Source organism: Rhinolophus ferrumequinum, chromosome 27 (assembly GCF_004115265.2).
Source record: "Rhinolophus ferrumequinum isolate MPI-CBG mRhiFer1 chromosome 27, mRhiFer1_v1.p, whole genome shotgun sequence".
Lineage (NCBI taxonomy): Eukaryota > Metazoa > Chordata > Mammalia > Chiroptera > Rhinolophidae > Rhinolophus > Rhinolophus ferrumequinum.
Window position 1 is genome coordinate 12,574,190 of NC_046310.1, and position 27,343 is coordinate 12,601,532.

The 27,343-nt window shown below is 48.5% G+C and overlaps 1 protein-coding gene across 8 annotated transcripts; it reads right to left on the bottom strand.

Moving 5' to 3' along the window:
* Nucleotides 1-1,497: 1,497 nt before the first annotated feature.
* TLR5 (toll like receptor 5) lies at nt 1,498-25,102 on the bottom strand. 8 transcript variants are annotated; one of them, XM_033099745.1, is made up of 7 exons: nt 25,015-25,101; nt 24,458-24,613; nt 23,172-23,369; nt 20,858-20,968; nt 15,803-15,969; nt 14,928-15,078; nt 1,498-8,830 (listed from the first exon to the last, which is right to left on the bottom strand). In XM_033099745.1, exons 6-7 carry the CDS (start codon nt 14,939-14,941, stop codon nt 6,250-6,252), a joined length of 2,595 nt encoding a protein of 864 aa, XP_032955636.1. In that variant the 5' UTR covers nt 14,942-15,078; nt 15,803-15,969; nt 20,858-20,968; nt 23,172-23,369; nt 24,458-24,613; nt 25,015-25,101; the 3' UTR covers nt 1,498-6,249. The 8 variants fall into 8 exon arrangements, 5 of the variants coding, with proteins under 5 accessions (XP_032955636.1, XP_032955635.1, XP_032955637.1 ...); XM_033099744.1 differs by lacking the exon at nt 23,172-23,369; XM_033099746.1 differs by lacking the exon at nt 23,172-23,369 and having other exon boundaries at nt 24,458-24,607; nt 25,015-25,075.
* Between the last annotated feature and the right edge of the window lie 2,241 nt (nt 25,103-27,343).

Below are 27,343 nucleotides of genomic sequence, written 5' to 3' on the forward strand. Positions count from 1 at the left end.
AGGCAAAGAATAAATCCTCGAGCCCAGCGTTCCCTTCTACTGGGGGGCAGTCTCATGCTACAACAGCTTTTTAAGGCTGTGCACAGAGCTCCCCAAAGCAGTGTGGGGGTCATAGATTTAAATACAAAAGCTAAACCTAGAAATCCCCTAGAAGAAAACATCGAGGAATATCCTTCTGACCTTGATATAGGCAAACATTTCTTAGGCAGAACACAAAAACACGCACCACGAAATAAACCGGTAAGTTGGACTTCATCAAAATTTTAAAATTTTGTTCATTACAGACACTTAATAAAATGTAAAGACAAGTTGTAGACTGTGAGAAAATATTAGTAATGCGTATGTCTGACAAAGACTTCTATCTAGAATATAGAAAACATGCCTACAAATCAATGATACAAACATACAAGATCTGCACACACATTTCATGAAAGAATATCTGTAAATGAGTAACAAGCACGTGAAAAGGTATTCAATATATTAGTCATTAGGAAAATGCAAACGAAAACCACTCTTGAGCTACCACTTCACACCCCCCAGAAAGGCTAAAATGCAAAAGTGCTGATGAGAACGTGGAGCAACTGGAACCCGATTCATCGATTCATTGTTAGCAGAAGTGTAAAATGTTACAACCGTTTTGGAAAACTGCTGGGCAGTTTCTTTCAAAGTCAAACCTATACTGACCCTATGAACTGGCTATTTCATCCGTGGCTATTTACCCAAGAGAAACAAAAACATGTCCATTGAAAGAGCTGTAAAAGAATGTACAAGGTAGCTTTATTTGTAGTTGCGAATAACTGGGAACAATCCTGTTTTGGTAAACAACAGACTTCAACAGGAGCCTGGATAAATTGTGGTAAATCCATACAATGCAATGAAAAGGAAGAAACCACTGATAGAGGCAACACCTTAAAGAATCTCGGAACTGTAAGAGAAGCCCGATGTGAAAGATTGATTGAATGGTTCTATTCATGTGAAGTTCTAGAACAGACAAAATTCATCCACATTGATGGAAATCACGATGACAGTTATGAGTTGGGGCAGTACTGGCCAAGGGCAAGAGGGACCTTTCTAAAGTGATAGAAATACTCTCTATCTTGATTGAGGTCGTGATTACATGGGTGTAGACAACTGTTACAATGCATTGAAGTGTACACTGTGGATCTGTTCATTTTATTGTATGTTAAAAAAAAAAAACACCACCAAAAACCAGCACAGGGATTTCCTTCTCAGAGTGCCAGAGGCATTGCCTCGGCCTCCAGAGAGGTCAGACTCACCCCAGGGACAAGAAACAGAGTGTCCAAACCCAAGGAACTGAAAGCAGAGCGATCGAACCCAGGAAAACGTGGTTGGTCAATATACTCAACACGGCCTCACCTCTATGCACCCTCCAACCAATAAGGTGCATTTTTTGGTGCAATAACATGCGACTTGTTGCACATACTTTTTAATCCTGGGGGGAAATCAGCAACAACAGGGGGGAAAAACAGTCCCAAACCTGAAGCTCTAAGCAGTTAAACAGCACACAGCTAGCTAAGCCGACAACTCGAGTCTTCTGATTCCAAGGTCAGAGTGTTTTCTACGGCTGTCTCTGGAGAGGATGCTAAGTGGGGAGCTCTTGTCCCTGGCTCATTTGGGGGTTGCAGCCTGAGCAAAACTAGAGGTGGCACTTTCATCAGCCAGTGGCTCTCATACCAACTTTTCCTCCTTTGTTTGACATCTAAACCTGAAAGTCTTCCTTACAAGCACCACTGGTTAATCCCGGTCCCCTCTCCAAAAACTTTCCATTGTTTCACATGGACCAACCCACAGAAACATTACTGACTTATTTTTGCAAATCCCTTAGGGTTTGGCACAACTTACAGGCCTGGAACATGCTGGGCCTATAACACAGCTGCAGATGGGGAAAGAGCTGGGAGCCAATTAATGGCCAAGGTCATTGGAAAAACCATGAAAGCGGCCTCAAGTGTTAGGCCCTAAGGGCTACTTGAGCAGCAAACCCAGGTCAGCACGGCAGAAAAATGCCCCCACCTCCGCTCTGCCAAAGCACCTGCTTCCTGAAGGAGTTGAGGCCCCGATGAGACATGATGTCATTGGTTTTTATCACGTCTCAGTGAGGCGACCTTCCAGGAGAGGAGACAGAAAAACGGGGCCCTGCGGCCCGTTTTGAAGTACCTGAGCTGGGAAAAGAAACAAGATTTCTTGTTGGATCAGGTCCCCAAATTTCAGGAATAAAGCCGCCTTGTCATATTCGCCTAGACCGTGGTCTCTGAGAGGACCGTGGGACCCTTGGTGAGTTCCTTCCATGGAATTGTCTGTAAAATAAAAACATTTCATTTCTTAAAAGGCCTATCTAAATGGAAGGTATTGTGGCCATGGAGAAATAAAATATTTAACTGCTAAGTAAAACAGATGAAAAGTTCCTTTAATCTTAAGAAAAATAAAAATTCAGCAAAATTTTATATATATATCGTTCACCTGTCGAAATAACGTTGTTTTTCTTTGTTGGTAGTTTAATTTTGAAATTCTGGCTAATTCTATTTTCTCTGTCTTCTGCCAGCGACAGATGTTAAATCCATTTTATATATGCATATTTGATTATTTTTGTCTACATTAAAGTATCATTAATGAAACACATGCACAGAGGTAAGCATTCAATAATGCCAACGTCTCGTAATGAAAGCTTCCAGTTTCCTGTCCCACCTCAACGTCCTTTAATCTTTCTAAGCCCTCCAACGTAATCACTTGTGTGTTTTCTTTGGGTTGGGGCTGAGAAAGAAATATATTGAGATCAGAGGCCATCGCTAAGAAAGATAAGGTATTGGGGGAGAGAATGTCCTATTAGGTCCGCACGAATTGCTCTACCACATGTCTTTTGTTCCTTTCACAAAAAAATCTGTCCCCTTGGTAACATTTTTTTTCAATTGAAGAACCATACTGTACAGATAAGCGAACAAATTAATCGGTACAGATAAAATGTATTGTTGCAAAGTGCACATACCTCTGTTATCATCATCCTGGTCAAGACATGGAACATGACCAGCATCTCATTATCATGATACAGGAGTTTTGCCTTCCTGAAATTTCTAAAAATGGAACCACCCCGCAGGTAATCGTATGCCTTGCTTCTTCGGCTTAACACTTTTGTGAGATTTACTCCGGTGGTTACATGTAACTATACTTGTTTAGTTGCCATTTCTGCATAGATTTCAAGGACCATAATTTATTCAATCCATTCTATGATTGATAGACATGTGGTTTGTGTCCCGTGTTGGGTACTACAAATAACGCCGCCATAACCATTTTTGTCTTCTGGCCTCTATGTACATGCATTTCCCATGTGTATATACCGAGGAGTAGAACTGAAGTGTCATAGGGTACATGTGAATTCGACTTTAGTAGATAAACGAAAGTGTTTTTTTCAAAGTAAACCATTGTACCATCTCGCCAATAACATAGTTGAGTTTGAATTGCTGTACATCCTTGCTAATATTTGACACTGTCAGTCATTTTAATTTTAGCCATTCTGGTCGACGTGTAGTAGTAACACAATGCGGTTTTAATTTGCATTGCCCTGATGCCTAAAAGAGGTTGACTACCTTTTCACTTGCTTTTGGACACTGGGTGTCCATTTGTGAAATTCTCAAGTCTCTGGTCCAGTTTTCTTTTGTGTTGCCTTTTCCTTCTTGATTTGTAGTTCTTTCATAGTTTGGCTCTGAGTTCTTTTCAGATACATGTGCTATTTTCATGTGCCATTGTTTGCCTTTTTTACCCACTGACAGTCTTTTCTGATGGATAGAAGGTCATACTTTAAATCTTTTGATTTCCTTCTTCTCCTGATCTTGGCCCTATTTACTGCCTTGTAGCTCTTCAATGCCTTTAAATGGATTTAAAAAATAGTGTCTCCAGCTTTTCTAGATGTTCCCAATGGAAGAATTGGACAGAACTCCCTCAGGCAATCACTATTAACTTGCATAGTTCTTTCTTCTGGCATTTCATGTTTCTCAAAGCACACTCAGAATGCTATTTCTTGATATAACATTCTAGACACTTTATATTGATTTTATATTGTGGCAGGTGAGCATTTATCTATCTTACACTTGTACTTCATATTCTCCTGTCTTCCCAGTAGAGTTATTTCATAATTTCGAACTTTCAACCACATTTACTTTACATTATATCAGGACTATCTGAAATATTAGTCACTGCAGAGTCAAGTGGTTGACAAGAAATTTTCACAGTCAGTTGTGTTTGGGGTGATGAATCAGATTCTCTCTGAAGTTTTCCGCAGCCTCAAACAATATTCTAGATTTTCCAGAATAGTCACAGTTTCGAATATAGTCTAAGCGCTTGCCATTCTTAAACTGAACTGTAGTGGTTCCTCCCATGTAGGAGTGACCCCAGAGGATCCCATTCCGTGGAATTTGTCAGTTTACCGAGGCCTGACTTGGAATGGCTGTGAAGTGGAAAACAGGAGAAGCTGCTTAGCAAGTAGCATCTCAGCTGCCCACTGACACCCACATATCCACGTGGCACTGTTAGTCTTTGCTTTTGCAGCAACTCTTGTGAAGTGTGGCTTGGAAAATGGCCTCAGCAAGAATTCCCAATGCTGGCAGCAGGACACAGAAGAAAGGGTCTTTCCTCAGGGAGCTTATAGCCCAGAGGCTTGGGTGGCCAGGCAGGCTCCCACACTGAAAGGAGGCAGGAAGTAGTGCTTGTTTGAAAAGAACAGCTAAAGTACCAGGGCTGGTCACAGACGGAAGAGAAGACTTTGGGTTGGACGCATCCCAGGAGGCTTGGTGGGCTGGATTTTGAAGAATGGGTAGGATGGATGTGCAGAGATGGGAGAACATTCCAGAAGGAAGTGGGAGAATAGGGTGTGTGTGTGCTGTACGTATGAACAATGTTAATGCCCGCAGCCATTGTTCAAATATAAAAGCAATAAGTGCAGGGCAAGCTCAGTCTCATGAATCAGAGGGGGCCCGAAGAAGCCAGGATGAGAACAGCTGGTGTGTGTGTGTGTGTGGGTGTGTGTGTGTGTGTGTGTGTGTGTTGGAAGAGTTAGGATTGGAGGGGCACAGTGAGAGGAAGGGAGGGACATTTTGGAGCGCCGAGTCCCAGGCCTAGATGTGCTCCACAAACAGCAGCTGCTGACCTGGAGCTATGCTGGACGTGGAAGCGGTCGTATGTGAAATCACAGGGTAATTTTGGCACACCTTCCTTGGTTTAAATTTTCTTCATGCTTTTTCAGAAAAACATTTCTATATCAAAGTCAACATGAAAAATGAAATAGAATGCAAAACAGGTACAGATTTATTTTATGATAAAAATACAATACAACCTGAGAGAAATTTCGACTGCCTCCAGAAGGCACCCTCTTGTGGCCGTTTGGGGCAACTAAGAACAAGATCTGAGAAGCCCTGACATCCTTGACCAGTTTAATTTTCACGGCAACTCAATGAGGTAGATACGATCACGCCTCCAGGCGAGAAAACAATGGCCCAGCAAGGGTGTTTAACCTGCTCCAGGTCACAGAGCTAAAGAGGAGCAGAATCAGAACCCAAGCTAGGATGTGTGTCCACAGGCTAAGTTCTTTCCACATCAGCCTGAGTGGTGGATGAATGATAAAGAAATAAAGCTGAGATAGTTTGGTGCTAAGTCATGGAAGGTCTTAAATGCCAGGCTGAAACAATGGTTGTCTGCAAAAAATGAAAAATGTTCATGGTCCCCTGGGCTTAAATCTGCAGGAGCTGAAGGGAAGAACAGAAAGAGTGCGATGGCCACAAGAGGTCTAGTTATTCTCATCCCGGCCTCTTTAGGGCCACCTCTTAGCGCCGTGACTGAGCGTGACCTGCCCCCAGCAGTGGCCTTGTACCCAAGGCGGAAGTAGCACACATGCCTCATTTTCTGTTTGTTTTCTACCTAGTAATTTCCTGCACAGCACAGAGAGCTCGGACTCATTGGCCAGCTCCTTCGTGTCCGCCATCTGTAACTTCTCTCGAGGCGCCCTTCCCACGACTAGGAAATATTCTGTGGTATTAGTAGCATCTTCCAGATCCATTCCCTTCCATTTGGAGGTCAGTGAGACAAAACATCACGTTGCTATGAAAATCAAGAGCTTTATGTTGTTTTCATAGTAGGGGGCGCAAAAAACAAACCTTCAAAAAAAGACCTGCAGAAGGTAACGTAGTGCAAATAGAAAGTGAAGAGTTATCTGGGGCTTGACATCCGCTGCCTTTGCTCCTTTGACTAGGGGGTGGCTGCTATAGTCTGCAACTGAATGACATTGTCTTTCTTCTTTTCCTTTCCTTGCTTTAGTATGTGTTGAGAGAGTTTATGGAGAAACCAGCCCATGTCCTGCAGGTCCTCCGGCCACCTCAGGTACTGCCGTTTCTGCACAAATCCTCTGATGGACTCATGTTTCATCAGCTGGTATTGGGACAACGACCCGACTACCACCATGATGAGGGGACTGTTGAGGTCAACGAAGCTCCTGGTCTGGGCGTAAGTGAAGGCTTCGAGGCACCACCCGTCACTCAGGAAGTGTCTGCTCACGAGACACACAATCTTTCTGCTGCTCCACACGGCACTGCGGATGTTGTCGAGGTGGTTTTCCCCCGGCACAAAATCTCTTTCTTCAAAGCACAGGTTCAATCTGTTTCGGTCACTGTACTGGGCGTCCAGGTGTTTAAGCAAAGCGCTCTGCACCCATTCAAAGTCTTTGCTACTGAAGCACAAATAGGCATCGTATTTGTATGTGTCGTGGGGTCTTGCCTTGGTTTGGTCCCTGAACACCAGTCGCTGGGCTCTCTTATAACAGTTGAAACAAAACCCCCGGAACTTCGTGACTGTGAGGATGGTCACGAGGAACAGAGACACAGTGACAGTGAATAAGACGAAAAGGGAAAACTTTAGGGACTTGAAGATTTCCTCTTCATCACAACCCTCCACAGACAGAGAGTAGAGGGAAGTCCCAGAGAGCGAGTTGGGGTACATGCAGTATATGTCTGCGTGAGACCCAAATATAGTGACATTGGTTTGATTGAGCCACCTGATGAAAGTGCTAAGTTCACACTCACAGATGAACTTGTTATGAGTTATGTCCACGGACGCGAGTGACGCAAATACATTAGGGTCAGGAGACAGGAGCTGGTTTCTGGACACATCCAGGACCTCTAAATTAGGAGGTAAGTCGCCCGGAGAAAGAGAGGACAGCCTGTTAGAACTGAGGCTGAGACCCCTTAATGCAGTCAGATAGCTAAATACTCCTGGTGGAAGGAAATTCAGGTAGTTATTATTCAAGTATAGGACTTGGAGACGGGAAAGCCCCTTAAAAACATCCCAGCAGAACCCACTCTCCCAGGCAAGTTGCAACATATTTTCTCCAAGGAACAGCTGTTCTAAGGTGAGACTCACTGCAGGGGCACGTCCTTGCTTACAAGAGGAAAGGCGATTTTGATTTAAAATGAGAATCTGGAGGTGAGGTACCTGGAGAAGGAAGTAGAGATTATCCAGACTTTCTAGCCTGTTATCTGATAATTGGATCAAGTTGGCTGTAAGTGCGATGTTTGGCAAACTCACCAGTTTATTGCCACCCAAGTAGATATCTGATATGCGTGGGATAAAATAAATTGTTTTCAGAGCATTATCCCGGAGGTCCAGGGCATTTAATTTTCCCAGGAATTTGAAGGTGTTTTCCTGGATGATTCCAATGTGATTATTTTGCAGATCAATATATTCCACACTAGGTAGTCCATAGAAGTTAGAATCACAAAGTTCCCCCAGAAGGTTATATGACAGGTTGAGAACTTGGAGGTTGTCCAGTCCATGAAACGCCTCATCTACAATCTTGTTTATCTTGTTGTGGGCAATGTTCAGAAGCTTCAGCTCCTTGAGGGTCTCAAAGAGTCGGAAGTTCAGGGAGAAGATAGATCCATGTGAAAGGTCCAAGCGTATCACTGAGCTTCTGGCCAGGCCGGCAAATGTGTTCTGGTCAGGATCTTTGATGTTGTGGAACCCAAACCCAGGACCCATGTTGTGGTGGGCAAGAACCAAAGAGGAAATCTGGCTTCCATTGATGGCATTGCTAAAGTTTCTTGTGATGTCCACGGTCCAGCCATTGTCAGAAACGTCTAGGGTCTCGAGGACCATATTTCTGAATGGGTTCATACACTTCCCCCAGTCCATGGAGACCCTGCTGTACAGTTGATTAGATGCAAGGCGTAAAAGGGAGAGTGTTTTCCCTTGGAGGGGCTTGAGCTCATGTTCGCATACAACAGCTATGTTGTTGAGTAAAAAATCAATGGACTTCAAGGAAGTCAATTCCCCGAATGAAGGATGAAGGGAAAGGCTATGAATCTGATTGAAGGACAGGTCCAGGCGAGACAAGGAACGCAAATTTCTGAAATAACCATTTTTTAACACGGCATCGGAGAGACCACAGGCGAACAGCCTAAGTTCAAACAGATGGGGGAGTCCCTGAAAAGCATCTAGATGCAAGAAGTCTACCTGATTTTTGCCCAAGTCCAAGATTCTAAGATTGGGCAGGTTTCTGAAGGCATCTTTGTCAATAGTCAAGGAGGTAAACTGAGCTCCGAGTTCCAGCAGCTTCAGCTGCTCCAGGAAGGGGAATGAGGTGGCTGTCACCGTCTGGATATAATTGAAGCTCAGCAGGAGTTTCTCAGTGGTGTTGAGGACCTGGGGAATCTGGGTGAGGTTGCAGAAATGATACAAGGCCATCCGACCATCAGAGGAGCAGGAAGAAATTCCTAGCACAGGACTGGCCACGAGTACCACTCCTAAGAGAAGTTCAAGGTGAAATCCCATGATCCTACGGAGAAGAAGGGAGAGTGAAAACACAGGCATCTAAGCTTGAGGCATTGCACAGGGGTCCTTAGAACTTGGGGGATTCTTTGCGCTTTAATGTGAGGTGTCTGCTCTCTTAGACCCTTTGTTCCTCTGGCTCCACGGACATGGCTGTTGACAGATATTGTCTGGTGTAGATAGAGCTCTTCTCACTCTCTTTCTAGCACTTTTATTGGATTTTTCTATATACCACAGTGGTTCTTAACTGTTCTGAGGTTATGGATCCCTTCGAGAATCTGATGATAGCTCTGATTCCTTGCCCTCCAAAAATACATATCTGCATCACTAACCAAGTTTTGCTCCCAATTTCAGGGGGTTCACTCACCTCCTGAAGCCTGCCCCTTGCAACCTCAAACTCAGAACCCTTAGTTTACAAATAGCAACCACCACACTTTATATTTCACAACAGGGCTTGGAAAACTTTCTGTAAAAGGTCAAATGATAAATATTTTAGGCCTTGCAATACAAATGCCATAGTTTGCTGACCTCTGTTCTAGAAGAAAAGAGAATAGGAACTCTGATTTCATAAATGAAGAGTTTAAGTGACTGTCAGATAAACACGTTCTGATATTGAACTGCCAGTCTGTCGGGGGAAAGAACTAACATGGCTCCCGAGTTGCTGACAGTTTTGCGGCTGCTGTAACCAGACAAAAATCCCGGGAGACATGGGCGTGAGAACATCAGCTGAGAATAACAGAGTTAAAATTTCTAGTTTCATTCCTGTCTTTTTAAAGATATGACTCAGGGCTGGCCCCCAGTGTACACACTGAACTACGTAGCTTGACCTTGAATTTCTGGTAACAACAAATGATGGAATAGAGCCCCAAACCACATACGTCCCAACATACTGAATTTTGAAGCCCATGATAGGGAAGTTAAAATTAAACTAAGGTCGATAAAGTCAGCTGAACAAATTGACTTGAAAGAAAATTATTTGGGCTTCTGTTGTAGTACAAAGATACCATGTAGATCTATGTGACATAACTACATTTTTATCTCTGAAGCAGACCTCTGTAGGTCAAGTGCCACGACAGGTGAGCAGAGGAGCCAGGTGAGCTGGTGAGCTGACAAGGGGCTAGAGGGGCAGCTCATGAAGACAGAGCAGGGAGGACGGACCACCCAAGCAGGGGTGTCCTGGAATGGGAGCCAGAAGCCAAAATGGGTTGAAGTAAATATGAACGAGCACTGATATTGGGCAAATCTAATCTACAGATGAGAACCAGGCAATGCAGCTGTTTTAGGCCTGATAAAGCCTCAAAAAGATGAGAGTCCGAGTGTGGTGTCCAGGCAGGGAGCCAGTGGGTCAGGCACGGGTGTAGACATATGGGCATCCAAGAGAGACCAAGTAAACCTAAAACCCTAAACCCTAAATGGATTGAAGCCAGAGGGAGCAAGAGGAGAGAGAATGTTTGGAGTAAGACCCACAGGAAGCTTGTCCAGCCTGGGCCACTTCTCCCAAAGCTTATGGTGCAGAGAACTGCTTTTGACCCCATCAGAGGAGAGCACCAACTAGTGGTTTCAAGAATGCAGTTCTCAGAGAGCTGGAAAAGGGAGGAAAGGGAGGGACCAGGGCAGTGTGCTCCTAAACCATTATTAAAAAGATAATAAGAAGCAACCCATACAATTATACTGTTACTTCTGTCATCAGGTGACAGACGGATTCCTTTTTAAATATCACCGCGCCATGCAAACTTACAATAAATAGACAGGGCTTCTGGGGAAAAAGAGGCGAGGATGCAACATTCAAAATCTTCATCAGTAGCACATAAAAACCCTAATGTAAATAGTAGCACCGTTTTGAACAGGTTACACGGTTAAGAAGTACATAAACACTGCAATAAATATCCCTTTACCTTGAAAAACACCTGAGGGTTGCTTGGGGGAGGGGGCCTCCGAGGGCCACTGCTTGCGAGCTGTTGTGAAGTAGGAGGGAGGGGGTGATTTGGTGTCAGGCAGAAAGATGTACTTAATGCCACTAACCTGTACACTGAAATTGGTTAAAATGGTGACTTTTATGTTAGCATATTTTACCACATTAAAAAAAAATTAAAGGGAAAAAAACCCAACACAATTGACACCCCAGCCTAAGTCCTGGAAATCCGGGTTCCATAGGTCTGGTGGAGCCTGGAAAGTGCCTTTTCATGCCAGATCCCAGGCACTTTGAAGCCAGTGCGTCTCAGGCCATGGTTTGAGAAACACTGGTGGAAAGGGGTCCCTCCAACTCAGGAACCTCGTGATTCTCTTAGAGGAAGAGGGCTGGTGAGAGCGTTAGAGGGTGGTTGAGTATTGGGTTTTTGTTACGGAGGCTGGGCTGATTTGTATCCAGCGCTTTGACGGGGGAGCAGAAGCAACACATCAATGCAGCCTCAATACTCCGCCAAGCGCTGTTAATTAAGATAATGAGACCAGAGGGAGAAGGGTCAGCATCTCTTTCATTTGAGTTGAATTCATTTAGCTTTAATCCCAGCCATTAGCGGAGCAGGTTCCCTTTCCTGACTTAATTGCCCGGACAGCACTGCTGCTTGTCTGAGCTTGGGTGAGTTCTGGGCGGTGGTGTCTCCCCAGGAAACAGGCAGGCCTGTGCTTCAGGGGCACCTCTGTTCCCCAGGCACCACCGTTGGCCTGCAGACCCCTCTGGCTGGAGCCAGAGCTGCTCCTGTGCTAATTTACTGCTAGATCCTTAACAAATCATAGCAGTAATGGGTTCCTTGGCAGGACCTGGAATTCTGAGCTGGGCTGCAAGGCTGTAGAGACAAGGCTTTTCCTGGCAGGTGGTAGCCCACATCTGGCAGGTGGCCAGGGCGCAGGACCTGGAGGATGTACGGTCCAAGAGGAACACTGAATCCATTTCCAAATGGGTGCATGGGAGAGAGTCTCCAAAGTTCACGTAGCAAGACAAACCCTGGACTGAGTCCAAATGTGGGTGTGGAATACAAGGTCAGCCTTGCATCAAGACTCGTCAAGGCCAGTAGCCAAGATGAATGTTACAGAGCAAAGGCGTTTTCAAGATGCAAAATACAGCACCCCATTGGGACAAGCCAGCAGATGAGCGTCAGGAAATCCCGAAACGTTGGTAGGACCACACTCCTTCCAGCCCAGCATGCTGCCTCTGATGATAGTTCCAACGACACACGACGGGTGGCAGCACAGCCATGAACTTGAGTTTGCGCCCCAGGTGCAATCCGATCGTCTTTCACAAACCACCATGACTTTGAGGCTCTTCTGGAGTGACCTCTTTTTCTGTCAGCACCACCTTTGCTCGTGGCGACCGGCTGCTGTGGTTAGAATTGGACTTATTTGGACTTGTCCTGAGTATTTCCTAGGCTGAGGCTCCCGCTATGCGGGGATCACTCTGCCACAGGCTGACGAGTACCTGCCCGCAAGGGGTTCATGGTCCCAGAGACTCCAGAGCAGTGATGCTCAAAGTGGCGTCCCGGCCCAGCCAGTGTCAGCATCGCCTGGGACTGGTGAACCCCACCAATGCCCAGGCCCCACCCCAGTCCTACTGAATCAGAAGTTCTGGCACTGAGGCCTGGCGGGCTGTGGTATCAGCCCTCTGGGTGACTCTCATGCCCACTTACATTGGAGAACCACCGGGCTCAAGTCTGGAGGGAGGACAGAGATCGTCTAATGAGCACAGTACCACACAGTGAGCCACCTATATGCTCATCCTTCCCTCCCCCTCCCGGTCTTTTCAAGGTACTATTGTTATCCCCATCATTCAGGTGAGGAAACTGGGGCCCAGAGAGGTTACGTAACGTGCCTAAGACCACACAGCCCTGTCTACTGTATGCTGCCCTCTACTGTCCCCTGTAAGCCTAGTGGCCCTGGTGTGGCTGCACTATGGTTCAGTACGGGGTGCTGCTGTTGCCCACTCCCCACCATCATCTAAGCCTGTGCTCACTTCCCTTCAGTCGCCAAGGGCGACAGCCCACCTGACCCCCACCGTCACTCGTTCCTGAGAAAGCCCCTCTGAAACGCTGGCTTCTCTGCTCCTCTCCTCACAAATGTCCTCCCCCAGGTCTCTCACGCCCTTACCTCCATGACACTGACCCTCCGACGGCCTTGCAGTTGCCCTGGAACCTTCCCTGCCCTGGAAATGTAGCCACCTCCTTCTACCTTCCCGCCATTCTTGACCCCACAGACCTTCTCCTCAAACCCTCCTTCAACACCTTCAGCTCTCCTGCCTCCTCGTTCTTCTACTCCATCTGTCTACACCAGCTGCCTGCCTCGGTGCCTACACCGGGTGGCTGAGCTGTCAGGAAAAACTCGCACGATGGGGCACTAGTGCTCACCCAGCTGCGCAGTACCCGGTCACATTGTGTCCTCAATATGATGCCCACACACCCCAAGGCCCCCTCTGCTGCCCCCTCAGGAGTGGTTCCACACCTGCACCGACCGGTTTCCCTCTCCCCTGCCTCGGCCCTCTCAGAAGCCGTCAATCTGGCTTCCCGTTTCCAGGAGAAAAAGGAAGGCCTGACTCTTGACCTGGAGCGTGCTGCCGCCACTGGGGTGACCCACTGTGTTAGGACAGCAACACCCAAGGAGGGCTCACTGGCGGTCTTGGGGGCAGCATCCTACACCCTCACTGGGAGGTGGGCTCTGGGGTCAAGAGGGTTTGGCCAGGCCGAGGGCAGCTCACACTCAGGCTAGTGCAGTCAGAGAGGGTGCTCCAGGGCCAGGAACAGGCCGTCCATTTGTGCAAGCCAAAAGGAAAGCGTGCTCCTCAGACCCACTTCTCAGACCCATCTCACGCCTGAGCAGCAACGGTCGGTAGCATCTTCTGTGAGCATCACCGATTAACGTGGTAAAAGTCTGACAACCGCTTACTCTTCCCCAAAAAGCAGTCAGAAAATCAGCATATTTGGTCTGCACACTGGCACGTTCTCAGGAGGCTGGTTTATTTACTTACAGATGCTTGGGGGTCCATTAGGGTCTGTTTGCATCTCTCCGTGTGTGTGACTCCATAATACAAAGCATGTCTATTAAGTCAAGCTAGTGAGAAATTCCCCTTTTAGGAGTAGTCTTTGTTCCATTAGTAGTGTAGTGGGGGGCAGGGGATGTCCTGAGAAACTCTGTCTGGGACCTTTGCCAAACTCCCAGAGATGCTAGAAGCTAATGACTCCATCAGGATGGACAGGAGCTGAGTCCGCTATGACCTGCAGTTCAGGTAGCTCTCCTGACACACAGGGGTTCCCACTGACTTTCCTAGAGCTACAGACCACCTACTAAATGTCTTCTAGAAATGTGTCCATGATGGCTGTCAAGCACACTGGTTTAAAAGCCTACCTGTGTCCCTTTTTGTAAATTAGAATTTCATTCCTGAGGGCAAGTGTTGTTTTGTCTTCTGGTTCACAGTCACGCGGCTGGAATCCAGAATGTGTCAGCAAATATCCGCTGAGTAAATGAATTTGTGACATCCTGCCTCTGGGTCCTTCCGCTCTTTCCGTGGCCCTGCAGGGACCACAGCCAGGTACTGAGGGCTCGTCTGCAGGTGCTATGAGTCCCTGGGATGAACAGGTCTGCGCGGGAGCCTGGGCCTTTTCAGAGCAGCCACCTCTTACTTGTTTTCTTCCCTCCTACCTGGGCGTCACTTTCCTCCTACCAAAGAGCGCTAATCTGCAGGTATTATACCATCAGCTTCTGAGTGACCTTCTTCATCCTCTTCTGGACACACCTTGAAATATCCTTTTGGGCATCTGCAGCATTGCCCCCAAATTTAGAGCATTTGGGGCGGCAGCCTTTTCGAGCCCCTTCTAACTGGTCCAGCCCTGCCTCACTCATAGTCACCTTGGGTTATGGACCCATATTTCCACACTTCAGTGTATACGTTCTTCAAATCTAACTAGGAGGATGAGGTCCTACTGGTTTCCTTAATTCCCCACTGGAAAAAGCTTCAAGTGCGACCTGGAAGTGTTTGATGACAAATTCTGGGAATTTGACCTCAGGACACTGCCAGCATCGATTCACCTCCCTTCTGATTGTTTAGCTTCCTGGCCCCACCGCCTCCTGTGGGGACCATTGCAGGGACCTCCTAGCTGATCCATCCCGGTGAGCCTTACCCTGACACACGCATCTCTCAATCAGCTGCCCCCGGGGGCTGGTAGGGCACAGTTCTGATCAGAATCCTCTGTTGGCTCCTTCTGCCCACGAAGGTCAGACTCTTCAGGGCATAAGAGTTCAGGGTCCTCCATTGTGGATTATCCTCTAATCCTGGAATGGGTGATCAGAGGGGACCCTCAGCGCCTGCTCCTCTCACTTAACAGGGGGGGAAAGTCAAGCCAGTCTACCTTCCTGGCTGCAGCTACAGCCTGCCCCGTACTCCAGGAAGCTTGCTTTCTCAGAACTTGGCCTCCATCTGATTTCTCTGCTTAGGCTGGTCCCCGGGCTTGAATGCTTGTGTTTGTCTCATCTGCTTACCGAATTCCAACTCACCCTTCAAAGGCTATCTCAGAGGTCGGCTCTTGCATGAAACAGTTCTCATATTCCTACTGGCACACTTTGTCTCCCTCCCTTAATATTCTGTCTACATCTCCACGACAGCATTTTTATTATACTATATGCCTTCCCCCCAAAGTTGTAAATTTCGTGACGGTAGGGACCCTGAAGTATGTAGCACAACTTAAGCGCCCTAGTCATATTTTCCCCATTAATACTTTTTGTCATCATTTTATTTTTAAAGTTTATTTTTAATTCATTCACTGACAATATTATAACAGTTTCAGGCGTACAACATAGTGATTAGACATTTATATACCTTACGAAGTGATCACCACGATAAGTTTCGTACCCAGCTGACACCACACATAGTTATTACAATATTATTGACTATATTCCCTATACTGTACTTTACATCCCTATGACTTGTAACTGGAAGTTTGTACTTGTTTCCCCAGTAATATTTTGAAGAAGATTTATTTTCATCAGGAGTACTTACCTCCCAGTCTGAACACAAGGAGCTTCTAATATGTGCTTCTTATTCTAAAGGCACAGGTCCCCTGGCTATTTCAGGATGTCAGTTCCTGAGACCATAGGAACTTTTTCACCGTGACGATGGTGGTCAGTGTTTGTTTGGTGAATCCCAGAGCAAGAGCTTTTGTTTTCCTAAGGGAGAACAGGAACGCCAATTAAGGAGGAGAAAACATTACATAGGTGTTTTTCTATGCCATACAGCAATTTTCTTTCTAGAAGAATTTAAGACCTTAGGGGTGTCTCTTAGTGAGTGGAATTTTAATGGGAAAGGATCAAGGCGTTTTTGTCAATCAAGGCGCGTGGCTCAGAGCTGAAGGGATCTTGAGAAATCTCAGGCCCAGCCTGTGGTTCAGACGGTGGGTGTCTAAGCCAGTCAGACTTTCTTCCTTGTAACTCCAAGAAGGGAAACCCTATACTTTTCCAACTCATAATCCAACCCATTTTTATTAAATCCCAGTGGTGGTGAGGAAGTATTCCCTTGGACCTAGACATCCCCGGGAACTTAAGCACCAGGATAAGTACAATCCACCGTCCACTCCACCGTGAGCAGGGAGCTTGCAGGTTTCTAGGGAAAAACAGCTAAGTTCGCCATCACAGCGTAACATCGCTAAGCAGCGCAGCCAGGTACATCATGTCGGAGTTAGGAGACGGTGGGTAAGTACCAGGCCTCAGATTTCAGATGAGAAGGGTCCTGAGAGTTAAACTGACGTGTAGCGCTTTACATGATTTTATAGATGATTACACTGAGGCTCGGATAGGGTAAGTACGTACCTAGGGTTACACATCTGCTACATTGTGAAACTAGGACTTGAATCCACCTGCAAACGTAGTGGTTATTTTCGTCTTTCAAAAATAAATCAACATTGACTATACCGTGAAACAGACAGAGCCTCACAGGGGGCTCTGCCGACAAATCACCTGTTGCTCTTGCTGCTTGTTCTGATTCAGCCAGGCCGGGCTGGGACCTGCGATTCTGTATTTCTCACAAGCCTCCAGGTGCTGCGGATGCTGCTGGTTCATTGATCACAGTTTGAGTGCTAAGGACTTAAGTGACCTGTTATTTGCATCATTGCTCACGACGTACTTAGGCTGCCTCATATTTCCTGGAAAGGAAGTATAACTAAGATGTGGCATGATCACTTTTGAGAAGGGGGCTATATTAATAGTCACCCCTAATTCTTCTCAGCCCTGAAGGGTGAAGGAAGCATCAGATGGTTGCTCAAAGAGGATTCATTTGAGGCTTTTGAGGAGCTGGACTGGACGGGTCACGTTGTTTTACTTGGATCTATGGAAGTAGGAGAGCTTGGGCACAATTTCTGATTCCGGGACAGGCGCTTCTCCTGGACACCAGCAGGGGGCGCACCAACGGCAGAGAGAGGGGAGGAGCCCGCGGGAGAGACTCAGCGGGGGGTATGGAGACCACCAGCTTCTCGAAGCTGAGCTCCACTAGGAAGTTCGTCGTGCTAGCTTACATTTAGAGTGCACAAAAGTGCTCCTGACAGCCAGCCATTCCCAAAACACAGGAAGAGGAGCTCACGACTGAATTTCAAAACAGGACAGTGACGTCTTTTCTTCCTGAGCATGCGCCTTAGGAGGAATCAATCCAGCCTCTCCCCACGCACCCTTTGAGGCTCTGTATCTGTCTTTGTACACAATTTCGATTTCTTTGAAAGGTCAAAATGACAACTAAGTTTGTAGCTGGATTCAAATCCTAGCTCCACAATTTAATAGATGTGTGACCTTGAGCAAGTACTTAACCTCTCTTTGCATCAGTCTATCTTCTGTACAATAGCAACAATAACAGTTTTTACTTCCCCCCAGGAAGCATCAACAGTGGCTTCTGAGAACCCGCCAGTGCCGGAACCAGAGAATCAGTTATTGATGCACAATCCTCTGTCATTTCTTGCTTGCTTAAGTAGACAAGCATCCTTTATCCAACTGCACCTCACCAGAAATGGATTCCTTTTAGGAACCACTGAAGGGGAACAATGAGAGAAGGAAATGAAATTTCTCCAAACGCTGGGATGATCTGGTATTTCTCTTTTCTATACTCACAGGAAATTCCGTTAAAAGCTTCTCCTATTATCTTGAATATCTTCAGGTGGTGGTCCCCCCAAACCACAAAACAAAAACAGCAGCAGCCAGAGGCATTGAAATTCTAAAGACAGTGTGTTGAAAACCCAAATGATTTGGGTACAGACTGGCTTCTCTTCTGTCTGCTCATTATAAACTCTTTAGCAAGCAGTTTTAAAGCATCTGATGGAAAGAAATAATTCCATCCGAGCGATTATTAAAAACGAACAACTAGCACAACACATTTAAAATCCTTGGGAAAAGATAGCTCACCAAGGACTTGTACTTCTCTCCCTGCCTTCAGGTTCAGGCAGCACCAATGTTCTCAATTAGAAAAGAACGTCTGAGGGTCTGATGGCCTCCCTGAATGCACCTCAGCTAAAGCTGGCGTGTTGATGGGCAAAGCAAATTGCCAGGAAAAATGGGCAACGGCAAGGTCAGGAGCCAGAGCAGATGAGAGCTGGGAAGCCCGATATTACATCCCCTGAAAGTACGGACACAGACAATCTGCTGAGAGCAGCAAAAATCATTTAGACTGGGAATGCAAATTGGAAGCAGTTGCGGGGGGGGGGGGGGCGGGGGAGAGGGAGGGGTGCTGGGAAGAAAAATCTTATTAAACTGTGATCCGTTAGACACAGAGAATGGAAATATGACGGGAAAGAATAAAACATTTGAGAACAGTACAGGATGGGATCTGGAGTCTGTGCTGGGCTAGCAAAGTATCGATAGAAAACTTAGGCGGATAAAATCAAGTCCACTCAGCAGCTGATCCAGACGCCCCCGCTTCGGGGTGAAAGAGAGAGAGGGGGTCAGGCCAGCAGGAGGGGGTCTCGGGTCTCCATGGTGCAGAGGAAAGAGGCCTGCATTGGCTGCATAGGGACTGTCAGCAGAGACCTGCAAGGGCTGGGAACCACACCCCTGCCCCAAGCAGCTCCAGTTTGTGCCTGGGGCCCAGCTTCCTGGGCCCCCAGGGAGCTCACGGGGCATGGAATCTGCCCTGGGAAGGCTGCCCAGGGTGGCTGTGCTCCGTCTGAGTGGGGGTGGAGTCACCCTGAGACTTGGTTCCAACTTCCTGTGGGTGGGGGACTTCCAGGATTGCAGAGATCAGGGCGAAAGCACTGGGCTGGGAGGGGGGAAACCTCAGTTCTCGTCCTCCCCCCGCCAGCATCTGGGCATCCTGACAAATTTAACTTCCTTCGTCCTGTTTCTGTATGTGTAGAACGGCGAGTGTGAACTGGGAGCATTTTCTTTCGTATCCCTGTACACTCTGCAGTTAGGTTATCTAGTGAGATTTGCTGAGTGTCATGACAGCAATGAACCCATGTATTGAACCCTGGCCTTAAATGGCGACCTTTTCCCCTCTGAGGATTTACTCTCAGAGGGGATTGCTTCTGGGCCCACATAATCTTTTGAGAGTACAAAACTATTTCCCCTCCTTCAGTTCCAGCCACCTCCACGTCTCTAGCAGTCTCCCCAGGTCATTGCCTCAGGCCAGGGGTGTGGCAGGACTGTACCCAGAAGTAACGTGCAGGTTCTTCTGGCTTTGCTTTTCCAAACATGGCCTTCAGTCAAGGACACAGAGGCTTTCCCAGGATGTTCAGAGAGGAAGGGTGGCTGTGAGGAGAAGAGAGGAGGCTTGGAAGAAACAGGGAGGGAAAACAGGTCTGTGGGTCCCAGTAGGACAGGACTCTAGCAAGCCCCCAAGTTGAGCTGTGTGGTCCAGGAGCAGCAGAGACCAGGGAATGGGGACAAGGGCATGTTCACCTGTATCTGGTGGGGGCCAGACTGGGGAGCAGGACCACCCCCCCCCCCGCCCCGAGGGCTTAACAATGCATAACACCGGGAAGTTGTGACACAACTAAGGGGTGATTTCTATTCTTACCAGCCTGATAAGACAAAGGCTCTATAACATGAAGTTGATATCTAGAAAAGGAGAGGCAGTGTTTCTTGCAAACCTAAGCGTGTTCGAGATTCATAGTGGCTATCCCTTCATTCTGCACGTTGGGAAGGAAAATAAAGTTGGCCTTGGTCCTACAGAGGCTCCTCAACGTAAAATGGGATTACATCCCAATAAACCCAGCATAGGTTGAAAATATCGTAAGTCAAAAATACATGTAATACACCTATCAAACACCATAGCCAGCCCACTGTAGTCACGTTCAGAGGACTTACGTTAGCCTACAGCTGGGTAACATCATCTAATCACAAAGCCTATTTTATAATCAAGTATTGACTATCTCATGGCGTTATCGAATACTGTCCTTGAAAGGGAAAAACAGAATGGTTGTGTGGGTATCGCTTTTGCACCAGTGTGAAGCCAAAAAATCGTTACGTTGAACCATCGTTAAGTTGGGGACCATGTGTATCTAGAACCATGTCTCTGACCAAGATGAGGAGGAAGCTCAGAGGACAGAAACTCAGGGCTGAAAGTGGCTTAGTTCTTGCCTGTGTTATGGCTGCCCGAGCTCAAGTGTGGGCTCAGTGTTCCTGTCTACAAAACAAGCGGTTCTGACGATTAAATGCGATGAGACATAGATCCCTTATTTTGCAATGCCTTGCACATAATAGATTATTTGCTGACTATCACATTACTTATTGACTATTAAAGCCAGTCTAACCCACAATGAAACTGGGTCCAGGCAGATGATTGGTTTGGTGACCTCGGACAAGTCATGCTGTCAGCAGTGCCAGGACTCTGAATCATGTGGCAGCGTCAGGAACATGAACTTGCAGTAAAGCATGAACTTGCTTTTTGTCATCTGAAAAATGAGAATAATAACACCCACCTCATAGGTACTCAGAACAGTGTCTGGCTCGGTGTCAATGCTATTTGTGTGATTGCTATTATTATGGGTGTTAGTAATTGGTGCACGGTGAAGGAGAAAAACATTTGGCCAGAACCGTTATGAAGGGAAGTAGAGTTTGGGGACATTTGAGATAAGTTTACCATGAGCCAGGGAGGCGAGACCCAATCATTTCAGCTTTGCAACATCCTAGGGTTGGATTCAGCAATACCACGACTTTGGAGATTACCCAAAAGGAAAGTTCTCTGGGACATCTGTGGGGAAGAGAAGAGAGGGGAGGGAACTTGACATGAAATACAATCAATGTGGAGAGGGGACATTTATCCAACTGTCTTAGCATAACTGGTCTCCTTCTCTCCTGGGTTCAACTGCGGTCATAAAGCATACGAAAGAAAAATCTTCTCTTGACACGACCACTCCTCCCTTCTTGCTGAAAGATAATCTATCCTTTCTTTCATGGCCAAATTCCTCAGCCAGAAAGTCAAAAGACTCCACCCAATGTTCGCACCGCCCATTAACTTGCCTCTTTTTTGACCCCATCTGACTTTCCTATGGGATATCTCCTCTTTCTCATCTGTTCTTGTCTGAGCTTCCCCGTTCTCTTTTTTAGCAAGGACAGCTTTGGCCTCCTATTTCTTCGTGAAATACCTTTTCCCTTGGTGTCCTTGATTTTCTTCCTATCTTTCTGTCATTCTGTTTTCCACCAGGTCGTCTCTTTCTCCAACCCTCTGGCTTGTTGTTCCTCCCCAAGACCTTGATCTTGGCTCAGACTTCTTTCCTCAGTGGTCACATTTGCTTTCACAAGTTGGACCATCCTGACCGTGCTCCCCAAATCTACCTCTAGACACCTCACCGGTACTCACAATGCGTGTCCACTTCAGCTGATTAAAGGGCATCCCCATTGGGCTATCCTATTATAACTTCAGGTGCCATATGCCCCAAAGTGACCTAATGATATTTTAAATTTTGAAAATTTGCCGGCAAACAGAAACATTTTTGCATGGCACTCAGAAGCATATAAGCAGGCCTCTCCCTGGGCCTGGGACCCAACTCTTACGTGACACTACCTCCAACTGCCTTGCAGGTAGTAAGCCAATCTTTTCCTTTCCCCTCTGTGTAATCACCAAATCCTATTTGTGTCCCTTCCAACTGTCTCTGGAGTTGTCCTCCCGTTTCCATTTTCATCGCCCAGGTTCAGTCTTCCATCCAATACATGTCTGTTGGGCACGATCTCTCAGGAAAGATGTTAGTAGACGGGGCTTCCTCAAGGAGACCCCCAGTCACTGCCTTCGGAGGGCTAACATTCACGAGCACAGAGGCAGCCACAAGAGGGCACGGCCTGATGCTGTTGGAGAAGATGCACGCCTGTGGCAGAGGACGACGCACACCCAGCCTGAGGGACCTCCACGCCCAGGGGACGTAGACACTGAGTCCTAAGGATCAGGAGGAGGAAGCTAGAGATCGCAGTGGGCAGTCTTGGCAGAGGCTACCCAACAGCACGGTCAAGGGAGAGCAGGGAGCCGAGGCCTGAGAGTGGCTCAGAAGGTGGAAGTGTGAGTTCAAGGCAGGAGGTGAGGCTGCAAAGGATACCCTGGGGCCTGATCAACAAGGGCGTTGCATCCCTTCTGAGGGCAGTGGGGGCTGCTCAGGGTTTGAGTACCGCTGCTTCATTAAACTCCGACTCCTGAAGGCCTCTGAGATTTAGCTCTACCACTTATCCAGGCTTAAATCCCCAATAATAACGCTTCACCCACGCCTTCCGCTCCAAGCAAGTGACGTGTTTCCCAGTGCCCTGTATGTAGCTGAATTTCAATCAGGAATCATTTACCAAATGCCTGCTGGGTGCCAGCCACCAACTTGGGCTCAGAGGATTATGAGACAAGTGACAAGCAGCCCTGCCTCAGTGAGTGGGGCAAAGACTTCCCAACTCCAATGGGTAAGACAGGGTGTAAGAGCTTCAGTAGAGGTTCGTGCAAGGAGCAGTGCGGGCAAAGGAGGAATGCCCCACTCTGCTTGAGGACCAGGAGGCGGGGGCGGCGTAGGGGAGCAAGGGAAGTCTGCAGTGGAGAAGACGCCATTTGAGACGCTGCTTAAAAAACACAGAGGATTCTCCAACAGCATTTGGCACAGGATAGAAAGGTGTGCAAAAAAGGCCTGGTCAGACCTTAAGGCAAATCAGCGTGGCAGGGGACGTGGAGAGAGGCAGGAGCTGGAGCGGAGAGGGAGGCAGGGTATTGGGGCTGTATCTGGTGGGTAGTGAGTCCTGCGCTTCGGCTGAGTTTCACGTTAGCCTCCCGCTTCCTTCCCTCTTCCTGACCCTGTCCCAGCCTGTCATTTCTAAATGTGGCTTAAAACCAAGTAGCTTCCCAAGCCCTGTCTGCCTTCTCCAGCCTACACCGGCAGTCTTCTTTGAATTAGCTGATCCTCCCACGCAGTTTCACACTTAATGGCACTCACAGGTACTGGGTTTGTCTCCCCACCTAAATCTGGAAGCTTCTGAAGGGCAGGAACAGAGCCTCACACTTGAGCTGGTCCCATGGAGCTGAGCACACTTGGCCCACACCCTATGGGGCTGCAAAACCAGGCCTGGGGAGCCCCGAAGCTTGAGGCCTAACCGAATGTTTGGATCTGCCTTCTGCATCCATTTCCACAAAGCTAAGAGTGAAACAGACACACATCTGGATTCAGTAACCATATATTCCAGTGTTTTCTTGCAGTCCGAATCTGAGAGCACGCAGAGACAAAGAAGCAGGCCTATTGCGATTTCAACACTCAGCAAAGCCAAACTTCCCTATTTGAGGCTGGACACAGCTTCCTCAGTTGTCTTCCCGCCTCAGAAACAAAACCCAAAACCTGGCAGGGTTGGCTTTGCATTCAGACAAGGGAACCTAAAAGCGTCCTGCTTTGCCATAACGCCCAAGGGGGCGATCCTGTGACATCACTGAAGAGAGAAGAACCAGTCGGGCCCATATGCATGGGTGTGGGGTATATTGATTGTTAAAATAGGCTTGGTTATTCCTTTAGACTGGGTCCCTCATCTGGGAACCCCCTAGGACCGCCTCCAAATCCCACCACTAAGGGATTAGCATCTAACACCACAGACCTTCTCCCAGGGTCCAGCCCCGGGGTTTCCCTTCTGCCTGGCTGTGCCTGGCACACGGGGAGGCTGCTGGCCATTGTCTTCTGCCCTCAAGACCAAGGGGGGCGCAAGTCAGGGAGTCCAGGAGACTGGGACGGACTTGTCAGAGCTCAGGCCAGCTGAGTAAATGGAGGGAACCGTGATCAGGCCACACACGTCCGGCTGGGGCCTGGCTGTGCCCCACAAAGCATGAGCATCTCGTCACTAATGTCCTCTTCCAGGCGCCGGCGAGCGAGGGAACAGCCTCCCAGAAGCACCGGATGCCCAGTAAAACATGGCATTGATTAGATCTTTGCTCAGCAACCTTATCTACCTGAAGGACGCCTGTGTGGGGGGCACAGTGCTAAACAGGTGTGTTCCCACACCAGGTGACCACATAGGTAATACCCCGGAAGGAGGAAACCCCACCATCACTTCTCACTCAACCTGGCCTCAGCAGCCTTCCTGAGGCAGCACTTCTCACCCCCAAGACCAGCAACCTACCCGCGCCCCTCACTCTTTTGAAAATGTAGTCTCAACTGTGGTTTTCCAGGGCCCTTGTCACTGTGCTCTTAACTTCATGGGCAGACTTTTTTTTTTTTACATAAAAGCCAACAATATTTACCTTGGAGCCTCTGCCAGGCTGTTCTATCTGGTGCTATGGGGTGGGGGTGAAGGGGTTCAAGGCCTTTTGTTGAGCAGCTCAGGAATTCTGGGATTTCTACGGCTCTGTTGAAGGTGGCCGACTCTCTCTCCCAAGGAACAGTGAAGCCACCTGCCCCTTTCCAGAGTGGAGACAAAGTGAAAACGATAAGTCTAAGATTGTTCCAAGGTGGAGATGCAGAGACTTCCTCACAGCCGGGTTTCTTTGTGTCCCGTTTGCTGGGCACAAGTTATCCACATGCTCCCCTCCTTCGCCATCCCCGGTCAAGAGACCCCCAACACCGCCAACGGACCCCTCCCAACACCGCCCAGGGACCCCCCTGAGGGGCAGAGAGCGCGGTCCAGGGGTTGGGTCGCCGGCGCGTGGAAGGGAACTGAAAAGAGTCCAGGACGCCCCTGGAGGGAAAAAGGCGCCTGACCGCCGCAGGCAGCCTGGTCCCCGGGACTCCCGGGCTCCACCCTGTCCCCTGTCAGGGGACGCGGGCCCGCGCCTGCTCTCGTGCACTGTAGGGCTCTCACCTCCGGGGAGGTCTCCCCGCACAGCACGCGCCTCGGCTCGCTGCTTGCTCCTGGCCACCGACGGGGCGCCCTAAGTCCGGGCTCCGGGGGACCCCGCAGGCCCCACCCACACGGACAGGTCCCGCCCCCGGCCCGCCCGGCCCCGCCCCTCGCCCAGGTAACTTGGAGCTCTCGGGTGAGTTGGGCAATCTTCCGCTTCAACCCTGGGGCGCCTGGGTCGTGCCCCGGGGCCCCTGCGGCTGCGGGAACCAGGCAAAGCGTCCGTTTGCCGAGGAAAAGTATAGGGGGCCTGTGGGTTTTGTGGGCGGGAGGCTGGGAGGCGGGTGCTGGGTGCACCGGGCGCCCTGGATCCGAGGGGAAGGAGCGGGGATAGGGGGTGGGGGGCAGAGCTGCAGCCTCTGCACGATCCCAAAATGACCAAGGGGATCTCCAGGCCAGCATTTCCCCGGCCCTTCCTGTCCCGTCGCACCGAGGAGTAATTGTCCAGAGGCCCAGCCAGAAGCTGGCGGAACAGTGACTAGACCCGATGCCCCAGTGCAGCACTTTTTCAACTGTACCACTCCTCAAACGACATTTTGAAGATCTTAATGATAGATTCCGGACAGCAAGTGCTACTGTGTACGTTCGGGAGCTGGGCTGGTTTGAGCAAGAAGCCCCGAGTTTGGCTGGAGAACCCAAGAGATGACAGACCCTTACTGTCCTATGAGCTCCGGGTTCCTTCCGCTCCCCTTCTCTTTTCTTCTTTCCCACCTCGTGCGTCAGCTGCTGGGGTTTGCAGGGAAAAGGACCTGTCACGAGAAAGAAACCAGCTCCCCAGAGGCAGGGGCCACCAAAGAGTTAAAGAGAGGTGACTATCAGGAACTGGAGGAGTGGCTCTCTGGGGCGAAACCCAGTTCACAGACAGAAACGGCGCTGTCTTACATAAGCCTGGGTGTGAAGGGAGCGTGGGGTAGGGACACAGACTGTGCAGGTGGCGGAGCCCCACCCCCACCAACCTGCCTCTGGGTATTGGGGGTGTAATCCTAGCACAGCTGACACTCCCGCTCTCGGGCCAGCGAAGCTTGGCGGTCTGACCAGGCAAGGTGGGAAAGATACGTGTAAAACAAAGCCTGGCACTTAATTACAGCACAAGGATCTCATTATAGAGTCTTCTCGGCTCCCCTCCTTGGCTGGCAGCTTGAAGAGTGAGTGACAAATTGCCTCAAGTAGGTCTCTAAGGACTGCCTGGGAAGGGATGAAACCACCTCCTCACTCAACGCCAAGCCCATTGTGGGGGCTGTGGAGATGGAGGGGTGCCCGCCCTGCAATGTGCAGGATGGAGTGGGGGAGGGTGTATAAGGGAGTGCTGAGAGCAGGGAGCCAGAGGCCAAAACCTGACCTTAAATAACCTTGCTGGGCCGGGCCTAGGGGTTCTTTCTCCTCAGTGGAACCAAGAGCAAGTAGGGAAAGCTTGATGCACATCACCCTTTGACCTGGCTTCACCCTGCTCCATAGGTGGACACTGTAAGAGCTCTTTGCATGTCATAGAAGCAGGAGCGCACTCCAGATGGCACTATGGCCTCTCCAAGCCCTCTCCCCTGGTTGTCACCTGGCTTTGGATATCAATTCCAGTCATCTGGCTCCCGGCACTCATGTCAGACCTGGAGGATCTTGAGGTCCTGTCTACCGGGCCCTGTCTTTTGTCAGCTGAGGTCACTGGGGAGACGACAACTTCCACCTGAATGGCCAGGACATCTTAGAGTCCTCAACCTATGGCCTTTGAAATGAGCGTCCATGATCTCTCTCCAGTGTGGCAGGGAGGGGCTGGTGATCAGAGACTTTGCAGGTCAGGGGTGAGGGGCTGTCACTTGCTTTTTGTCCATTAAAATCCAGAGTAGCTTACCCATCCTCAGGGGACTACAAGGGCTCACAGGCAGAGCCCTCTTACAGGTTTGTGTCATTCCCCTGTTAAAAGCTTCAGTGGCTTCCCTGGGCAATGAGACTAAAATCCAGACTCCAGAACTAAGTCTCATGAGAAGAGGAGCTGTGCCTGATCTGTTCACCGCTTCAAATCCAGTAACTGACAAGTGTCTCCTAGTAAATATTTGTTGGTGAATGAGTGAGTGAGTGAGTGAGTGACTGACTGAATGAATACGTTAGCGGTCTTCATTTTAAAGGAAAAAAATTAGAACTCAATAAATGTAAACATAAGCATTAGTGACTATTTCCATTAAAAAAGGTAACAAGCAAAACATGGGAGCATTCAGGGAAATACCAAGGTGTAGTACGTATTTCTTAAAAGTAACCATGCATTTAACCACATATTAAGCTTCTACGATAGACCCTGTGC